This window comes from Haliotis rufescens, unplaced genomic scaffold (genome assembly GCF_023055435.1).
Source record: "Haliotis rufescens isolate VD_foot unplaced genomic scaffold, xgHalRufe1.0.p SCAF_5, whole genome shotgun sequence".
In the NCBI taxonomy this organism is placed as follows: domain Eukaryota; kingdom Metazoa; phylum Mollusca; class Gastropoda; order Lepetellida; family Haliotidae; genus Haliotis; species Haliotis rufescens.
The window spans coordinates 61,602,683-61,620,576 of record NW_025964223.1 but is presented as its reverse complement, the minus strand read 5'-3'; the positions used below and the strand labels follow the sequence as shown (position 1 = coordinate 61,620,576).

The 17,894-nt window shown below is 40.6% G+C and overlaps 1 protein-coding gene across 5 annotated transcripts in view; it reads left to right on the top strand.

The window, feature by feature from the left end:
• The window catches only part of LOC124143837 (MLX-interacting protein-like), an 86,346-nt gene extending 69,940 nt beyond the window's left edge, over positions 1 to 16,406 (top strand). For 3 of the 5 annotated variants that reach the window (XM_046512958.2, XM_046512957.2, XM_046512953.2), the window contains exons 2-7: positions 11,101 to 11,265; positions 11,545 to 11,632; positions 12,163 to 12,262; positions 13,217 to 13,334; positions 14,251 to 14,380; positions 15,594 to 16,406. In XM_046512958.2, the coding sequence (XP_046368914.1) occupies positions 11,101 to 11,265; positions 11,545 to 11,632; positions 12,163 to 12,262; positions 13,217 to 13,334; positions 14,251 to 14,380; positions 15,594 to 15,808 (816 nt within the window). In that variant the 3' untranslated portion in view covers positions 15,809 to 16,406. Of the gene's footprint in view, positions 1 to 1,965; positions 2,189 to 11,100; positions 11,266 to 11,544; positions 11,633 to 12,162; positions 12,263 to 13,216; positions 13,335 to 14,250; positions 14,381 to 15,593 lie in introns of those variants that run through there. The other 2 variants (XM_046512955.2, XM_046512956.2) reach the window with 2 other exon arrangements.
• Positions 16,407 to 17,894: the final 1,488 nt, after the last annotated feature.

Below are 17,894 nucleotides of genomic sequence, written 5' to 3'. Positions count from 1 at the left end.
CACACCCGGGTAATCTCAGTCCTATTATTTATCTCGGGCAGTATTTTGTGGAATCCATATTGGTTTCACTAGTTTCAATAGTTCACGTAACTATCACGTTACACAACACAATTTGTCGACAACCGAGACTCTTATATACATGTCGCGTTATAATTATTTACCTAACGTCTATCAACCATACAAACACTTTTCTCAAAATGAATTGGCCGTAATAATATACGAACGTATACGAAGGTGTCGGTGTAGTGAAATTATTATGACGGGATTATGTAGGTAACGGCATATAAGCCGAATGGACCGGCATATTTGACTTAAGTGACGTAGTTTGGTAACAGTTGTTATGTCGGCTGTACCCTTTAACATTACTGGATATGGTACTGGTCAGAGAGTGCGTGTTGGTTTTACATGAAGGGACTAACATGCCTGTATCCCCACTTATACATTGTTTAGGTTAGGGCGTTATCTTTGCACTTGACATACTTTGTACACGGACGCTGATAAACTATTAAAATAGAACCAACATGAATTTCAAAGAGGAACATGTATTGTGAGTTAGGCTCTACACAACAACGCTCTTGTCATTGGACGGTGTCTTTAGAAGCCATGTCGTGGTTGACAGTGATTAAGGGTTTAATACATTTGGAATATTGAGTTGTAATGCAATTGGATTATTAAGGTGAAATAGCAGGAGCATATGAGTTTACTTTAGTTTGACTCTGCACTGCCAAATTGTCCAAACAATATATTAACATTTGTATGATTTTGTATTCTAAAATTTGCAATGGAAATTATGATATTTTTTCTGAAAACAATGTTTATTGACATCCTATATATACCAGGCCTACCAAAGAAAATACTAACTTGTGTTAAAAAATATGAAAATGTTTGCTATTTGTTATTTTTTCACACTAAAAATCGACAACCAGAAATATGAGTACATTTTGCACACTGAAATTATGAGCTGAGCTGGCTACGAGTCGCCAATATATTCAGAAAACGACCATATGCATTCCAGCTGCTGCTAACTTGTTGTTTTCGAATATATTGTCAACTCTTATAATTTAGTGTGCAAAATAGACAAATGTCATGAAGATATCTATACATTTAACGCCTGTTGGCGTTCTGTGGTAGGTCTGTACATTCAATGAGAAACATCAATAACGAAGGTCCTTGTAAGTGACGTGACGTGCAACCTCGCTTTAAAACAAGGTCGTGATGTGCATACCTGTGTTCGAATGATGAGAAATAAAGAAGGAATTCGTAGGGACGGGAAGGTGAGTTCGAGAGAGCCGGGAGTTCGACATATCCAGGTTCGACACCACGAGGTTCGACTGTAATCTGTTCTTCGTGGATATTTGTTGATAGTATGTATATTTTCGTCAATATGATCCCCGAATCTTACGTTTCCGAATCGGTGTTACATGCCTGCAGTCGACTCTAACATTTACCTGAATTTATTTATATTTACAGACACCTTATCAACTGATATGACTAAGACAAAACCTGCGTTGATAGAGCCTTTGTGTCTATTGTTTCATCAGCCACGTGAGAACCTTCTTAATGATCCTTTCTCTGTGATCCAATCATATAATTTTCACAGTTATTTTGCCATTTACGCCCAATGGAATCTGTTTCGGCAGATAATTGACGTTTCATGATTATCAAATAGTTATTGTTGTAATATGGGATAAATATTTACCCAGTGAATAATAAATCAGCAATGAATTTCGAATGCCATAACAGTACCGCTATCAAAACTACAAAATCTCCATGCTATCTTGGTCGTCGACGTATTTCATAGACACTTTGCTTGTGTTTCCCGTAAAAGTAAATATAAAGAGCAGTAAATCGTAAATTTATATCAGAATAAGTTGAAACAATGAAGAAGACAAAGTAACGAAACTTTAATAACCTGTACCTGACTCGGATAAACAGCTGGAGATATAACAATCTTTGAATAAGACAGGCAGATAAGAGAAAGCCGAGTGGTTAGTAGAGTGCTGGCTGACACCGGTGAAGGGCGTGTCATGACTCGGAGTAAAATGGGGTACCTTTCTAGGGAAGATGGAGACGTTGTAGAGTCGGATCATCCTTCTAGGGTAAGAGCGTCCTTACGCAGAACCTGCTGCTGTATCCGCTAGGAGACAACATGGCTGTTGTGCAGTTGCAAACATGTAAATTAGAAGAGGTAAACAAGGGTCTATGTGAGATAAATGCCAAGAGTAAATGTTTAAGCATTTGAGTAAGCGTTTGACTTGTTGTACCTTGACTATGGTACACCCTTCCCTTTAGCCTAACAGATGCACCTGATATCACTATGTTTACGTCTGGTCTCAAAACGTAACTTTTGGAACGCTACAACTGTTTGTGTATATTTGTATTATCTTACTGTTCCCTCTCTGTTGTATATATGTAGATATGCTGTGAGACGCATTGAGCATGTCCCTCGGTGATGAGGAATCTTGCACTATAGAAATAGCCTTAGTTGTATTAGTAGTATTAGTAGTAGAAGTATTAGTATTAGTATTAGTAGTAGTAGTAGTAGTAGTAGTAGTAGTAGTAGTAGTAGTAGTAGTAGTAGTATGTGTCAATGTACCCCCATGGCGTTGATTATCACTCACAGTATCTATCACTGGTTTGTCATGTTAAGACTCGATTATTTACAGACCGCCGTCATATTTTGCGGCGTTAAACAACAAACAAACAAATCTTATCATGTAATGATAGAAACCGGTTTGGTGAATAATATCCACGTGTTGCCTTCATGGGAAGATGAGGTTTTTGGCATTTACCTTTTGTATTTTACATCATACTGGGTTTTTTAAATTTAAGTGAATATAGTGTTACTTAGGTAAACACACCGCTTGCGATCGTCAAATCAGCTGTTTCAATCAGAGGTGGTTATCGTGATTCGAATCATCTGATTGACCAACTGAACTTACAATTTCCAAATTTATGGTTGGAGAATAATTTATCAACACTTTATAGACATCTTCCGTCAAGCCTGTTCTGTATCTGATAGGCCCAGGGGGGGCACGGGTGGCTTTGCGTCCCTTGGGCAAGCCAGAAACCTATGATGGTGGGTTCGAATCCCGGTTCGCCCCGATTGTGTTTCTAGGTTTGTCAGCACCATACCCGTGCTCGTGGGTTTCACCAAAGTGGTAAACGTCTAAGACCTGCATCACTTCGGACTTTCCTCCCACATCAAGCTGACACGCCGTTATATAACTGAAATGCGGTTAAAAACGACGTTAAACCCAACTCACTCACTCACTGTATCTGATAGCATTACAGTTAAGAAATATATGCCATAATGATCGGAAGCGACGGTCATGTCATACGATCAACTGTTGTCTGGTTTCGGGACAGACTGTAACCTCGGAACGTTAATCACATAAGTAAAAGACACTTGAACCGGGCCGTATGCTTTATTACTTCAGACCTCCTGTAGTCATCCCGACGTTACCTACACTGCCGGGCAAAATCAAGTTTACACCTATAATAGTGGCTTAAACTTCAAAAACAAAACAAAATGGATATTTGATGGATATGTATTTTATATGGGGATCAGAGCTGTGTTTGGGACCTTAAGTTTGCAGTATTTCGGCGACTGTTTGAAACCTAGTAACGTTTTTTTATATCGTTTGTAACTAAATTGGTGAAATTAAATTTTCAAGTGTATACTTTCTTTTGTCCAGCAGTTTATGTTACCGACGGCGACAGGTTTCCGTCAGAACTTTGGCTTGTGATGTTATCGTTACACAACTATTGAATACCGTATCAAGTACATCGACATTTTACATGGTAATTATAGAACAAGTCTGTGAGTAATGGTTCAAAGGTTCCTTATCCCTGTAGTGCAAATTGTCAATGCTCGAGTGTGTTCATGTGGTAGCTTTGTGACAAGAAGGGAATAAATAGAAGCCACACGCTGCACTCACGAGTACATAATACAGTGGCGACAGCGTGTGATGTGAGTGAGTTTTTTGTGTGCGTGGGAGGGTGTTTTGGTGGATTTGTGAGTGAGTGAGTGTGGATTGAGTTTTACTCCGATTTTAGTTATATTCCAACAGTATCACCTGGGGAAAGCAGAAAACGGCTTCACAATGTGGGGAAATGAACCCGGGCCTGAGTGCTTAGATTAATTGCTAAGCTAGTCAAGGTGTTAATGGGAACGATTTGATGTCAATGACCTCGTGGTGTGAGTATGATCTTATCACAGGCAGCAACACTATATGACACTATGGAGCTGAAGCAAGGGGATAAGATCACCCATGCGCTGATGTCTTCAGATTTGATGTTAAACACGGAGTCAATCACGTACAGTAACACAACACTCTTTATCACCAGGGTATAAAACATGATAGCATCATCAACGATGTTGTTAGATTAGTGCAATAATTTGATTAATGACCAGAACGATGGTATGTCACGCACGAGAGGCTGTGAGTAAACCCTGATTTCTGATGAGGCTGCACATTTGTAGTTCCTTGAATGGGTAATGATGGCCGTGGAGCCCGTTTTACACCCTTTCATTCAGTAAGAAATGTTTATGGTTGTGTCAGTGTGGAAGGGCCAGACGTGAGATAATGGGATGACGAGTAGGTGTTGGCGTGATGAGATTAACGATGTCTCCATTTTGCAATGTACTAAGTATTTTGACAGCGCAAATTACGAGGTTCCTGTACTCAAGGGGTGATTCAGTTGAATGAGATTCACCTTTGATACAAAGTATATTACAAGCACGTATATTAATATAAAACATAAGCTTTTGAAACATACCATCATGAAATGTTGTTGTTCTTGCCTTTAAAAAAATAGTTATATGATATTAATCTTTGCTCTTTTATTTCTATTTTCAGTGTAAGTTACAAGTCAAAACGATCCTAGCTCTAACACTGACTTGATTATGTGATTTAGTCTCTGGTATGCATATTGTATAACCATTCATGTGAAGCCAAACCATGGGGTTCATGGGGAGGAAAATGTTTCAAGTAGACAATGCTTTTCATACAAGCCGAAAAACAAGTACCCAATATGTTTGACCTGCGTGTGATCGTACAATACGGCCTGGGTAAGTGTTCATGCACCCAAACGCTGGTTTGTCCGGCTTATGTTCGGACATCTACAGACTGCCGTGATGTCGCTGAAATATTACTCACCTCATTTGTAGACCAATTATTACGATATAAAACCCTCCCTTAAATTTATAGATTAATACACCCGCACCACTATTGCAATGATATCAGGCACAGTATGCATGACCAGTTTCAGAACATCGCTGCTTGTGATATGAAGACGTGAAGGTTGTATGGATATTTAACAATTTCTGTATTGTTTGTATTGACGTTTCAGATATAATTGGATCCATAAAGTTTCAATTTTTCATTTTCTTCCAAATACTTATTGACAATCAAATGTATAAGAAACGTCAACGCTAGGGAATAACCATCTCGAGTTTCCCACAAAACTGATTCCATTGGGCGTCCAAGGCAAATAACGGTAAACAGAATATAAATGGATCAATGGAAATCAGTGATGACACCGGGTAAGGGTAAGCATATCGTGATAAGGAGGCAGCATTTTTGACAATGTATGTAGATAAATGATGCATTAGAGAGTCGTTATGGTAGCTGAGGCCGGTCATTAGGGAAGCGTATCGGTCGTTCACCTCAGATTAAGAACTGGTTAGCATAGATAAACGTCGGGGAACCATGCCAGTAACACATGTTGCTGAATCATGTTACGTGGTTGGAATTACAAGAGCATAACTTCCTTTTTTTAGTTTAGGGCTCAGCTTTACCTAAATCCGAGTAATTAATACGATGTCAGCTGCGGATTGTAAGGCGTTTGGGAAGGATAAAACAATGTTGAAATATATACATATCACCATGCCTTAAGGCAGATGTAATACCAAACCATTCTATATTTAGAAGGTGTTATGCAAATATTATATTGCTGAATCAGCGATTTACTGCATGGTATTTTTGGGACTTCTCACATTCGTCAGACACGCCAACGTCAGCTTAGACAGCATGCGATGGGATGGTTGCACGTTTTATTTACCACATAGACATTCTAGCGACGACAGTACGCTGCGTAATAACCGTTATAAAAAAATACTTTTTATAATAATAATAATAATAATGATGATGATGATGATGATGATAAGTGCAATACATACATAAAGTAAAATAGGTTAAGTGAAACACCGATTTCCGAATGATTTTGTCAGTAACATCTACACTAGTAATTCGTAATATTGATTAATTAAATTATAATTTCGGGAAAATTCTCTTGAATCTTCGCATTTTAACATTCCGGTCTAACGGGATTTCCTTTTTTTAAAATGACTGATCGAGTCGGTGAAGAGCCACTGAATGATTTACATGTTTGTCAATCAAATAATGTATCAATATGTTTCTCGTATTCATCTCACAAAACCCCTATAAGCAAAACCTCCCTGTAGAGATAAATTTCAATCGGAAACGTTCCATTTTATTAGTGAGTAAGTGAATGTTGTTTTACACAACCCTCAGCAACGGTTTGTAAATAGTTGAACCAGTGGTTGATAGAATGAACACTAGTGACATCAGTCGGGTCACACTCAGTCTGCGTTGCTTAAAGAAGAATATTTCTATCAGAAAATGACAGTAATCTCTTTCACAGGCAAGTATGTGCAAGATTATTTGATATAGAAATATGAAACCACATATTACAGCTAATATAAAAAGGGAGTTTACGACCATGTTTTAACAAAGATAATATTTAGAATCTCTTTCGAAAGTAATTTCTTTTAATTCACTACGCGCTCTGAATACTGCACATCACGCTGTGTCATATTGTTATGTTACAAAATGATGTGATTACTTCGAAACTTAAAAGATCTTAAGATTACGCACTAGTGTAGTTTCAATCCAATGTTTTAACCATTAAACAATCATAAAAAAACACTTGTAACAATCAAATCTTCAACTTTAAAGTTAATCCTTATACGGCTACTATACCGTCACGAGATGAGAAGAAACTGATACTTTGCAGCCGGTAACCGATCCCCCACCTTCCCCATTCACAAGCGGGAGGCAGTGGCCATATATCAAAGGGCGAACAAAGGTTATATAATCTACACCAGCGTGGTTTAAACCAGGGTATTTCGAGGCGCTTCGTAGCATCTCGCTACTGATGGTATCGTGTTTGTTGACAGAGGTTTATCTCTGGGGCAGTGGCCACAAAGGCAGTCATTAACATAAGGATCCCCCCGGTAACTTTCCATCCATAAAAAGATTTATAAAATGTCTCATGGAAAACCTCCTGATATAAAACTTTTTGAGTTTTGTAAAAAATTGTTTGAATGTCTAATTGGTTGATAGCGTCGGAATGTGACTTTGATCATAAAGTCTTCCGAGATTCGATTATTTACAGGTATTCGTGATGACTATGTATTCGTGATGCCTTGGTATTCGTGATGACTTGACATTCGTGATGACTTGGTATTCGTGATGACTTGGTATTCGTGATGATTTGGTATTCGTGATGACTTGGTATTCGTGATGATTTGGTATGCGTGATGACTTGGTATTCGTGATGACTTGGTGTTCGTGATGACTTGGCATTCGTGAAGATTTGGCATTCATGATGGTTTGGTATTCGGGATGACTTGGTACTCGGGATGACTTGGTATTCGGGATGACTTGGTATTCGGCAAGACTTGGTATTCGGGATGACTTGGCATTCATGATGGTTTGGTATTCGGGATGACTTGGTACTCGGGATGACTTGGTATTCGTGATGACTTGGTATGCGTGATGGCTTGATATACGTGATGACTTGTTATTCGGGATTAGTTGGTATTCGGGATGACTTGGTATTCGGGATGACTTAGCATTCGTTATGACTTGGCATTCGTGATGACTTGGTATTCGTGATGACTTGGTATTCGGGATGACTTGGTATTCGGGATGACTTGGTATTCGGGATGACTCAGCATTCGTGATGACTTAGCATTCGTGATGGCTTGGTATTCGGGATGACTTAGCATTCGTGATGACTTGGCATTCGTGATGACTTGGCATTCGTGATGACTTGGTATTCGTGATGACTTGATGACTTGGCATTTTTGATGACTTGGCATTCGTGATGGCTTGGTATTCGGGATGACTTCGTATTCGGGATGACTTAGCATTCGGGATGACTTGGTACTCGGGATGATTTGGTATTCGTGATGACTTGGTATTCGTGATGATTTGGTATGCGTGATGACTTGGTATTCGTGATGACTTGGTGTTCGTGATGACTTGGCATTCGTGAAGATTTGGCATTCATGATGGTTTGGTATTCGGGATGACTTGGTATTCGGCAAGACTTGGTATTCGGGATGACTTGGCATTCATGATGGTTTGGTATTCGGGATGACTTGGTACTCGGGATGACTTGGTATTCGTGATGACTTGGTATGCGTGATGGCTTGATATACGTGATGACTTGGTATTCGGGATTAGTTGGTATTCGGGATGACTTGGTATTCGGGATGACTTAGCATTCGTTATGACTTGGCATTCGTGATGACTTGGTATTCGGGATGACTTGGTATTCGGGATGACTTGGTATTCGGGATGACTTGGTATTCGGGATGACTCAGCATTCGTGATGACTTAGCATTCGTGATGGCTTGGTATTCGGGATGACTTAGCATTCGTGATGACTTGGCATTCGTGATGACTTGGCATTCGTGATGACTTGGTATTCGTGATGACTTGGTATTCGTGATGACTTGGCATTTTTGATGACTTGGCATTCGTGATGGCTTGGTATTCGGGATGACTTCGTATTCGGGATGACTTAGCATTCGGGATGACTTGGTACTCGGGATGACTTGGTATTCGGGATGACTTGGTATTCGGGATGACTTGGTATTCGGGATGACTTAGCATTCGGGATGACTTGGTACTCGGGATGAGTTAGCATTCGGGATGACTTGGTACTCGGGATGACTTGGTATTCGGGATGACTTGGTATTCAGGATGACTTGGTATTCGGGATGACTTGGTGTTCGTGATGACTTGGCATTCGTGATGACTTGGTATGCGTGGTGGCTTGGCATTCGTGATGACATGGCATTCGTGATGATTTGGTATTCGTGAAGACATGATATTCGTGATGCCTTGGTATTCGTGATGACATGATATTCGTAATAACTTCCAATTCGTGATACTAAATTGAAACTCAACAAGCCACTCATTACACAGAGGGTTTACATCCCGTCCAGTACCAAATTGCCGGGCAAGAGAAAGTACACACCCATGTATGGTGGTGGCCACAAATGAAACAAGCAAAATATGTCAATCGTAATCATCAGTCACACGAAACTGTCATATTGCCATTATTAGTCATACATCATGAATAAAAGCATTTGATGTGCAGTGAGCGGAAGTAACGGTGGATCTTCAGACAATTTCATATGTGTACCTCATGCAGGACACATGTTTCCTTTTACCATACTGTTTGTACTTAGCAGGAAAAGGTGCTCTAGCGAATAGTCACGACTGGTCAGTGGGCATTCAGGGTTAGTCTGAATGTGGATATGAATGAGTAAAATCGAATAATTTTTCATCGAGTAAGTCATTGAAGTGCACACTACAGATTTGACAGACCACTTGTAACAAGGACATTTATAAACACGCCTGAACGTAACTGAGTAATCGAATTTGAAGTGTTAACATGTACAGTAAGCCAGTTAATGGTCCCGGGGATCTCAAAGTACTTCAAGCCAATTATTCATAGTCGGTTGTTGGGAAGACCGCTTTGCTTTGTCCTGAAACGTGGCTTGTCATACAAATCCCCACCGATGTCATCAACGTGAAGGGCATTTTGAAATATTGGCAAAAAATGGACCCCAGTTAGATAAGAGAATATGTGTCCAGTTATCGGGTTGCTCTATAATGCTATGCTGATTTACACTGCTTATTACAAGGCCCGGTCTTCTTACTGGTTACCCGGAATTAAGACGACAGGAACGTGATACATTATCTATATATTTGTATAGTGTGTGGGAACTGATTTGATATAAGATAGGAAAAGATAATACACTATACAAAGTATATTACTTCATATATCAAGGTAATGGGTGGATGAGATTGGTTTTACGCCGCTTGGGAGAATATTCCAGCAATATCACACCCGGTGGGGACACTGTTTGTTTGTTTGTTTACGCTGCTCTCAGCAATATTCCAGCTATGGGGCTGGGCTTCATTGTATCTATGTGAGGAATAGGAGTGAGTCTTCGATGTGATTACAACTTTGAGAAAACGGCCAGAATGTTGTATATTGTAACCTGCTATTTGTACGTGGACTGGTCAGAAAGTTCTGAGCCTGACGAACTTTAAATTCTGGGCCATAACAAAGTAAACTAGTCAATTTAATACATTGAGTGTGTAGTTTATTGCAAGTGTATTTGGTCTGTTGAGGCCGTTTGAATATAAGGGACAGCCAGTTGAACGTGATAGGGTTCCAAATGGACACAGAAATGGAAAAGAGCGGGTCCTGAGCAGTCATATACTTTTTGACTTTAGAAAAAAGTACACCCTAAGAAATTCATGACCGCATGTCACAGGGATAAGTGTACAGGGGTAAGTGCCCTAGCTATCCCACTGTTAAACGTTTGGCAGGTATGTTTAAGGCTGGGAGAACCACAGTGATCCCTAGACAAAACGTCAATCCATGGAATGGCACCATTCCACTCCACCGGCAAAGAAACTGTTTCCTAAACTGAAAGAACACATTCGTGGAAAGCGCTATGACGACAACAATGACCTCAAAGCTGCCGTGAATGTTTTTTTCAGGGTGGCTTCAGAAACCTTCTTCCTGACTTGAATTGAAGCGCTTCACTATTGATATGAGAAGTGTATTGAAAAGCAAGGAGATTATATTGAAAAAAAAACAAAAAAAAAACACTTTCACAATTGTTGGTTTTGTTTGTCAGCCTTAGAACTTTTTGACCAGCCCTCGTATGTGTTCGATGAAGTCTGTGGTTCTGGCTTTAGTATCTTCTTGTTTTTTCTTATATTCTTCGGATATGAAATAGAAACCTATTCTTGTTTCCAGGGTCCAATTCCACCCTCTGTAGTGTGCCCCCCTTCCAAGGGGTCCGTGGGCGATGCCGCACAGGTGAAGGTGAAGAGGAAATGTGGACGTCCTCGGAACCCCATCCCTCGCCACAAGAGAGAGTCCCACATCAACGCCGAGCACAGGCGGCGGGGAAAGATTCAGGTGAGACCTGGATGTGGTGTACTGTAAGGGGACACTGGTGGCCTGCTAGTATAAGGTTTAGATCGTTGCTCATACTGACAACCACTGGTTTGACTTTGCCTTGATTCGATCATTCATATAGCTGGAATAGTGTTGACTGCGGCATAAAACAACATTCTACACTCTGTATTTATGACGAAAACGTTGTCCCTGAGCTAAGACAGTGCCTATTATAGAAATGACTGTTGTAAATGCGGTTGGCATTATACACATTTCAAAAGGACATAATTCTGTTAACAGAATGGTTTCCAGACGTTAAAGAACATTGTCCCCAAGAATGGCGAAACAACGGTCGGAAGAGACAGCAAGTCAGATATTCTGTTCAAAGGTAAAACCATACCGCCCATGCAGCATTGCTGTCTCGTTTTTAAGAGACCGCCTCCGTGGTCAAGTGGATAGAACGTCTGCCCGGAGAGCGTCGGTAGTTTTATCCCGGCTGCGTCATACCAAAAGATGTTAAAAGATGGTACTTTTTGTTACCCTGCCTGGATCTCGGCATTAACGGGATATCACAAGGGCTGGTCAGTATACTGTGTCTGAGTGGGGTATCCATGTTAAACTTGCAGCATGGTATCTCACCTGGCTAGCAGTATAAAACCCTTAGTCCGGACAAGTACAGACAGCCAAACACACACACGCGTTTCTATATAAGAGCAATAATCTTGAACGGGTCGTTAAACCCTATTGCACGTCACCTCATTTTGTAGAATAATCATCATACTGCCTTGTATCATCTGTATATTGTACGCTTCTGTAGTTGTTGGTCGACTTTGAATTGTGTATTTTACACGTCATAGAATATATTTGTTGCGTTCACCATTAATTGTAATTCATATCTCTATTTGATGCTGTCTGCAGCTGCCGATCACAGCCGGAAGGTGAAGACCGAATGCGAAGAGCAGAAGACGATGATCACAGCGCTGCGACAGGAAATGGACATCCTCAATGCTGAAATTGAGTAAGTCTTCCTGGGATTAAATAATGGTGTCACTGTTACAAAGCCTGTATGACAGTTTTTAGCTAGCCTACTGAGCTTTGATCGGGGCGAAGTTTACGGGGGCTGGCCGTCCGAATAAGTCCTTACATTTTCAACATCGCAACTGAAGCCTCAAAACCCATGCAGCTAAAATTTTGTATGGCAAAATACAGCTATGATACATCTAATCTGCTCACAGGATTCCTGACCTTATTTAAAAGGTCTGACATTACATAATGCATCTCACGATGAACGAGTAACTTTGGCCAATTACGCATGTACCACTGTGTAATATATTGCCCATGATATGAGGATCTCTTTTATGCGCAATCCTCTATTTTTCTCATTCTTCATTACCTTATATGACCTTTCTGGTCCAACATGATATTCCAGAAAATTGCAGGTGAGCTACAGAGCCTTTTGGTTCTTTTTTCTATATCATTCGTGTGTGATAATAATGGGACGTTCAAGCTCGGTGACGTGGTTGTTTGCGTGTCATCGTGCCCTGACGACGTGGGGCGTGGCACATGATATCAATCACTGGTTTCTCTGATCCAGAGTCGATTATTTACAGATCCAAGTAAAATAGCTGTAATATTTCTGAATGTGAATCACTTTTTCAAGAGAAGGTTTGGAAACACACAGACCTCTCTGATTAGCCACACGTTAATATGTATTTGTCGGGCACGGTGATCGATACAACTGTACAGTGCCAGGATCTACTGATCGTTGGTTCGAATCCAAGGTTCGCTCCAATTATGATCCTTGGTTTGTCTGTACAATACCCGTACCCAAGGCCTTCCCTAAATCGGCAAACATCCACGGTTTACATTAACTTGATCTTTCCTCTCACATACAACAGACAACCATAATAGACCCACCGTTCAATAAGCGTTAATCACAATTCGCTAACTATGTATCTGTTTGCACCTCCAGAGCGTATCAAGCCTTCATGCCTGACGGGAACCTATTCGAACCACCCCAAGTTAACATGGAAGAGCGACTAAGTGATTACATCCAGAGTCGAACCCGTGACAGTTGGAAGTTCTGGATTGTATCCTTGCATTCTTTACATTACCACCCGTAAAATAGGGTTGGATTTACACCCCGTGCCGTGACGGCCAGCGCATGGGCCAGTCGTAGCTAGTGTCGTTTATGAGCCAACTGTAAGTAGAATGGTTTAATCGGGATTCGTTTGGGGAAAGGTATGTGTGGCTAGTATTTCAAGGCATGCCCTACACAGAATAAAAGTGATTTGATACGGGGATTTTACGAGGGAGTTTGTAACTGATGGGATGGCAGTTGTTATTGTGTAAGCAGATATCGCCAACACACGGCCTACAGCTGTGAGGCGTCTCTCCCCCTTCTGGCAGTAAAGAGGCCAATTACCCAGTGAAAAACGAGACATTTCCAAGACGCTGTTAAAGAAATATCTCGATCTAAACAGTGAAACGGTAAACATGATTTGCCCTGCAGGCCTACATATCGTTGACAGTAGAATTAGATGGTTGTATTAATTTCAGTATGTGACATGAAAACATTTTGTATGTCTTACTTTAAGAAACCCGATAACTACATAATTAAATAAGGTTGTCCGAATAGCCTATTCAAGTTTGGTACGATTGTGATATTGCCCGACCCTCACTCAAGTCTTTCCAGACTCCTTTGAAAAAAATCTTTTCAAAGTTTGCTTGTATTCACGAAGCAGTAAATGAATACTCGGTAGTGTCAGATGGGAATGTAAATGCTACCCATGTAGTTAACAAGAAAAAACTTAGGTTGTATATACACCGATGACCTGACATACATGTATGTGTGTGTGAGTGCGTGCGTGCGTGCATGTGCGTGTGTGTGTGTGCGTGCGTGCGTGCGTGCGTGCGTGCGTGTGGTATTTTCATTCCTTCATTCATTTATTCATTTATTTATGGATTTGTAGAAATGACAAACTCTACTTTCCTGAACTCACTCAGTTCAGCTTTATAAGTCGTCCCCTTTTCGAATCCTACAACCGTCTGGTCTCAACAACAACCACAGAGGGCTTTCTTCGCTCAGTCTTGGATTGGGCCGCCAGCAACTTGTCTCTAGCTAATCTCAGATCAGGTCAGTATATGTGTTCCTTAGTACGGCAGATGTTTCATAGGGGTGGTTAGATAGTGGTGAAAGCTTTCGCTCGTCACGCCTAAGATCTGGGTTCGAATCCCTGCATGGGTACTATTTGTAAACCCTATTTCTGATGTCCAGCAACATGACATTGCAGGAATATTGCTGAAGGCGTTGTGTAAATGCAAATCACCGACTAAAAGTACACGTGGAATATGGGTACCAGTAGGGATTCCTGATGAGGATCGGGTGGTAGTGATGTGTGACATACCTGTGTCATTGTGCCTAAAGGGGCGGTCGGGTAGCCTACCGGTTAAAGAGTTCGCTCGTCACGCCGAAGACCCGGGTTCGATTCCCGACATGGGTACAATGTGTGAAGCCAATTTCTGGAGTCCCCCGCCGTGATATTGCTGGAATATTGCTAAAAGCGGCGTAAAACCATTCACACTCACTCACTCATTATGCCCAAACGGCTTAGACTACTGTTAATCCCATCAACCACATACTTACCTGACCCAGACATGATGACGTACAGGCCGCTGTGATACAGCTGGAATATTGATTGTGCCCGACCTAAGAACATTCACAATTCCAAAGATATAGGAATATTTTTCTAGTTGTTTTCACCACTGATGGTTGTCCGACATATTGTTGTATGAAATGACCATACTAGGTTGTCCTTATCCATCTTTAGATGGAAGATCTAAGGAACGGTACGTCCTTCTTTACTGTGTAACAGTGAAGAGAGGATCCTTGGAATTACAGAAATTCTGCAATAGCGGAGTTCCAAAACTCGCTCCATGATCATACTGATGAGTGAGTGACTATGGTTTTACGCCGCTTTTAGCAATATTCCAGCAAAACCACGGCGGGGGACACCAATAATGGGCTCACATGATCACATGACACATAACAGTCCGATGTAGATACGTTGTATACAGGGTTCATATTGATCAGGGAAACAAGGAACGGATAAGGTATGATAAGGGCCCTTTTTAGAGGTCGAAATTAGAAATGAGACTTTTTAAAATAAATTTGACATTGCTAGTGGACCCTTATCCTACCTTACACTTTACTTTTGAGGGAGACCTTCGGTCTCTGAATAATGTTAAAACCAATAATTTTGTCTTTACTCTGTGGTGGTCAGAAAACCCGATACAAATGTCATGTTTCTAATGGTCACTTTGGCTAAAATCCTGGTATTGTTTTACAGTGGTGTTAGGCTCGCTGCGGTTGATCAGCACCCAGACGTCAATCATGAACGAACCCCTCAGCCTCCCTCAGGAAGCTCTCCATCAAACCACAGAACTTTCTCTTGACCCAGCCTTCCTTCAGTCAACTGTAGATCTTCTAGACAAGGACTTCTCCCTCTCAGATCCTCTGTTCAAGGACTTGGCACTCCCAGAACCAACCTACACAGCTCTATGACCCAGTCAAGCCTAATATGACAATGTGTAAAATATCCTATATGGACACACAGTTGCTGAGTGACGATCTGTCTGCTATGCAAGAGCGGATGTGTGCTGCACAGAGCAAGGAAATGCATGTTTAGACAGATGCTGGGTTCAGATGATACATAAGGCTGTTGCAAGTAAGTGAGAGGTGAAGCAAGATCAGTGATACAGCATAGAATGAAAGAACCAAAGGTGTAACTTGTTCACAGATACTTGGTTACTTTGACACTATGGGTGAATGTTAAACGAAGAAATGCCTTAACATCATTCATGTACATTACTTCACTTCATGTGAATTGGTTGCTTTCTTGTCCAAGTAATTCCTTGCCTACCAAATTTCTCCAATTTTCACCTGTATGAAAATCATTTTAAACTTTCATTTCTTCACATTTACAGAAAGTTATTGGTACTTAAGTTTCAATGATTTCTGAAATCCTGTCGAGAATACAATATACCGTATTCGACATAATAAGCGCCCAGGGCGCTCTCAAAATTAGAAATAGACAGCCTGAAATGTTTATATACGACAGGTACATATTTCCAGAATTTAATTGCCCATAATTGAGGGTGCATATTACACACGAGTGCGTATTATAAACGAATAAATAGGTCTTGTGTACATTGGTCAATCGGAAGGGGATGCTAATTGGGATTGTCACTAGCCAATATATTAGCAAATATCGCCGTGGGCGCTTATTAGAGCGGGGCGCTTATTACGTCGAATACGGTACGTTGTAAGCAAATGTACAGTGACCTCATCAGTCCATTAGTTTGATATCTACTTCGCTGGGGCAGGACATGCTTACCCTTTTCGTGAACACCTGGCATCATCTCTGATTTTCAATGAGTCATGCATATAATTTTCACCGCTATTTCAGTCCTTTTACGACCAATTGAATCTGTTTCCACAGATAATCGAGACTGGTTATTCTCTGGCATTGACGTTTCATATAATAAGATATAGACATAAGGTTAGGATCCTGGCATAATCCTTGAAAGAACTCTGGTGTTATACCCGGAATTGACACTTTGACTTGACACGGGGTGGTCAGGCTTGCTGACTTGGTTGATGTATGGATTGATTGCGTAGATCGATGCTCATGATGTCAATCACTTGACTTCTGGTCCAGACTTGATTATTTACAGACTGCCGTCATATAGCTGGAATATTGCTGGGTGCGGCCTTAAACAACAACAAACAAACAACTTTGGAAATGAAAAGTTTCTCTGTACTGATCATGGATGGGACCTCCCTTACATTAGTATCAGGTTGTTGCCCTTTACAATTTTCAGTTTTCATGTGTAATATCATTTTGTAATTTGCAGAAGCTTAATTAACAGAAACAGGGACACATAGTAGGTTTATGAAATTATATCCTACCTACAAATTCTCATTCTGACATGACAGGTGCCCGCGGGTATTGGTCACACAAACCATAACTTGTTTAGGGCTCACGAGATTGCTAAACACTGTTACAGGCAGTGGGACAACTTATATATGGTGATATCTTCACCACTTATGTTATATTACCATATAAAGTAGCCAAATTAAAATTTGTATCCTGTATTGATATTTATACGAAACTGTTCCGTGGCAAATGGTTATTTGATCTACTCAGCTTCTTTGCATCATATAATGAGGTAGCACTTGGAATTATCTTAAGGAACACACAATGCCCTTGTACTGACTTATCAGGAGGTGTCACTGGTATCAGTGGACCTATATCAAAGTAAGATCAATAGCATATGTACAAAGTTCTATAATACATGGAAGTTCAGGATATATGAAAACAAAAAAATCCGGGTGGAGCTTTTTTCAAAGAGTGTAGAACAGTTTGAGTCTGAAGTGATACGGATGTGAGGGGTCATCTGGTATATGACAAATTTAACAAAGGACAGGTATGAGGGAAGATAACTATCTTTGCCACAACATAGGGCCAAGATAATCAACATGAGTATATTTAACCCCAGCAATGCTCAAGATATACACGGTGAGAGATTTTAAAGTCAAACAAAAACAAATTCTTAATTTATCAGTATCTGTTTTTGTTCAGCTAATG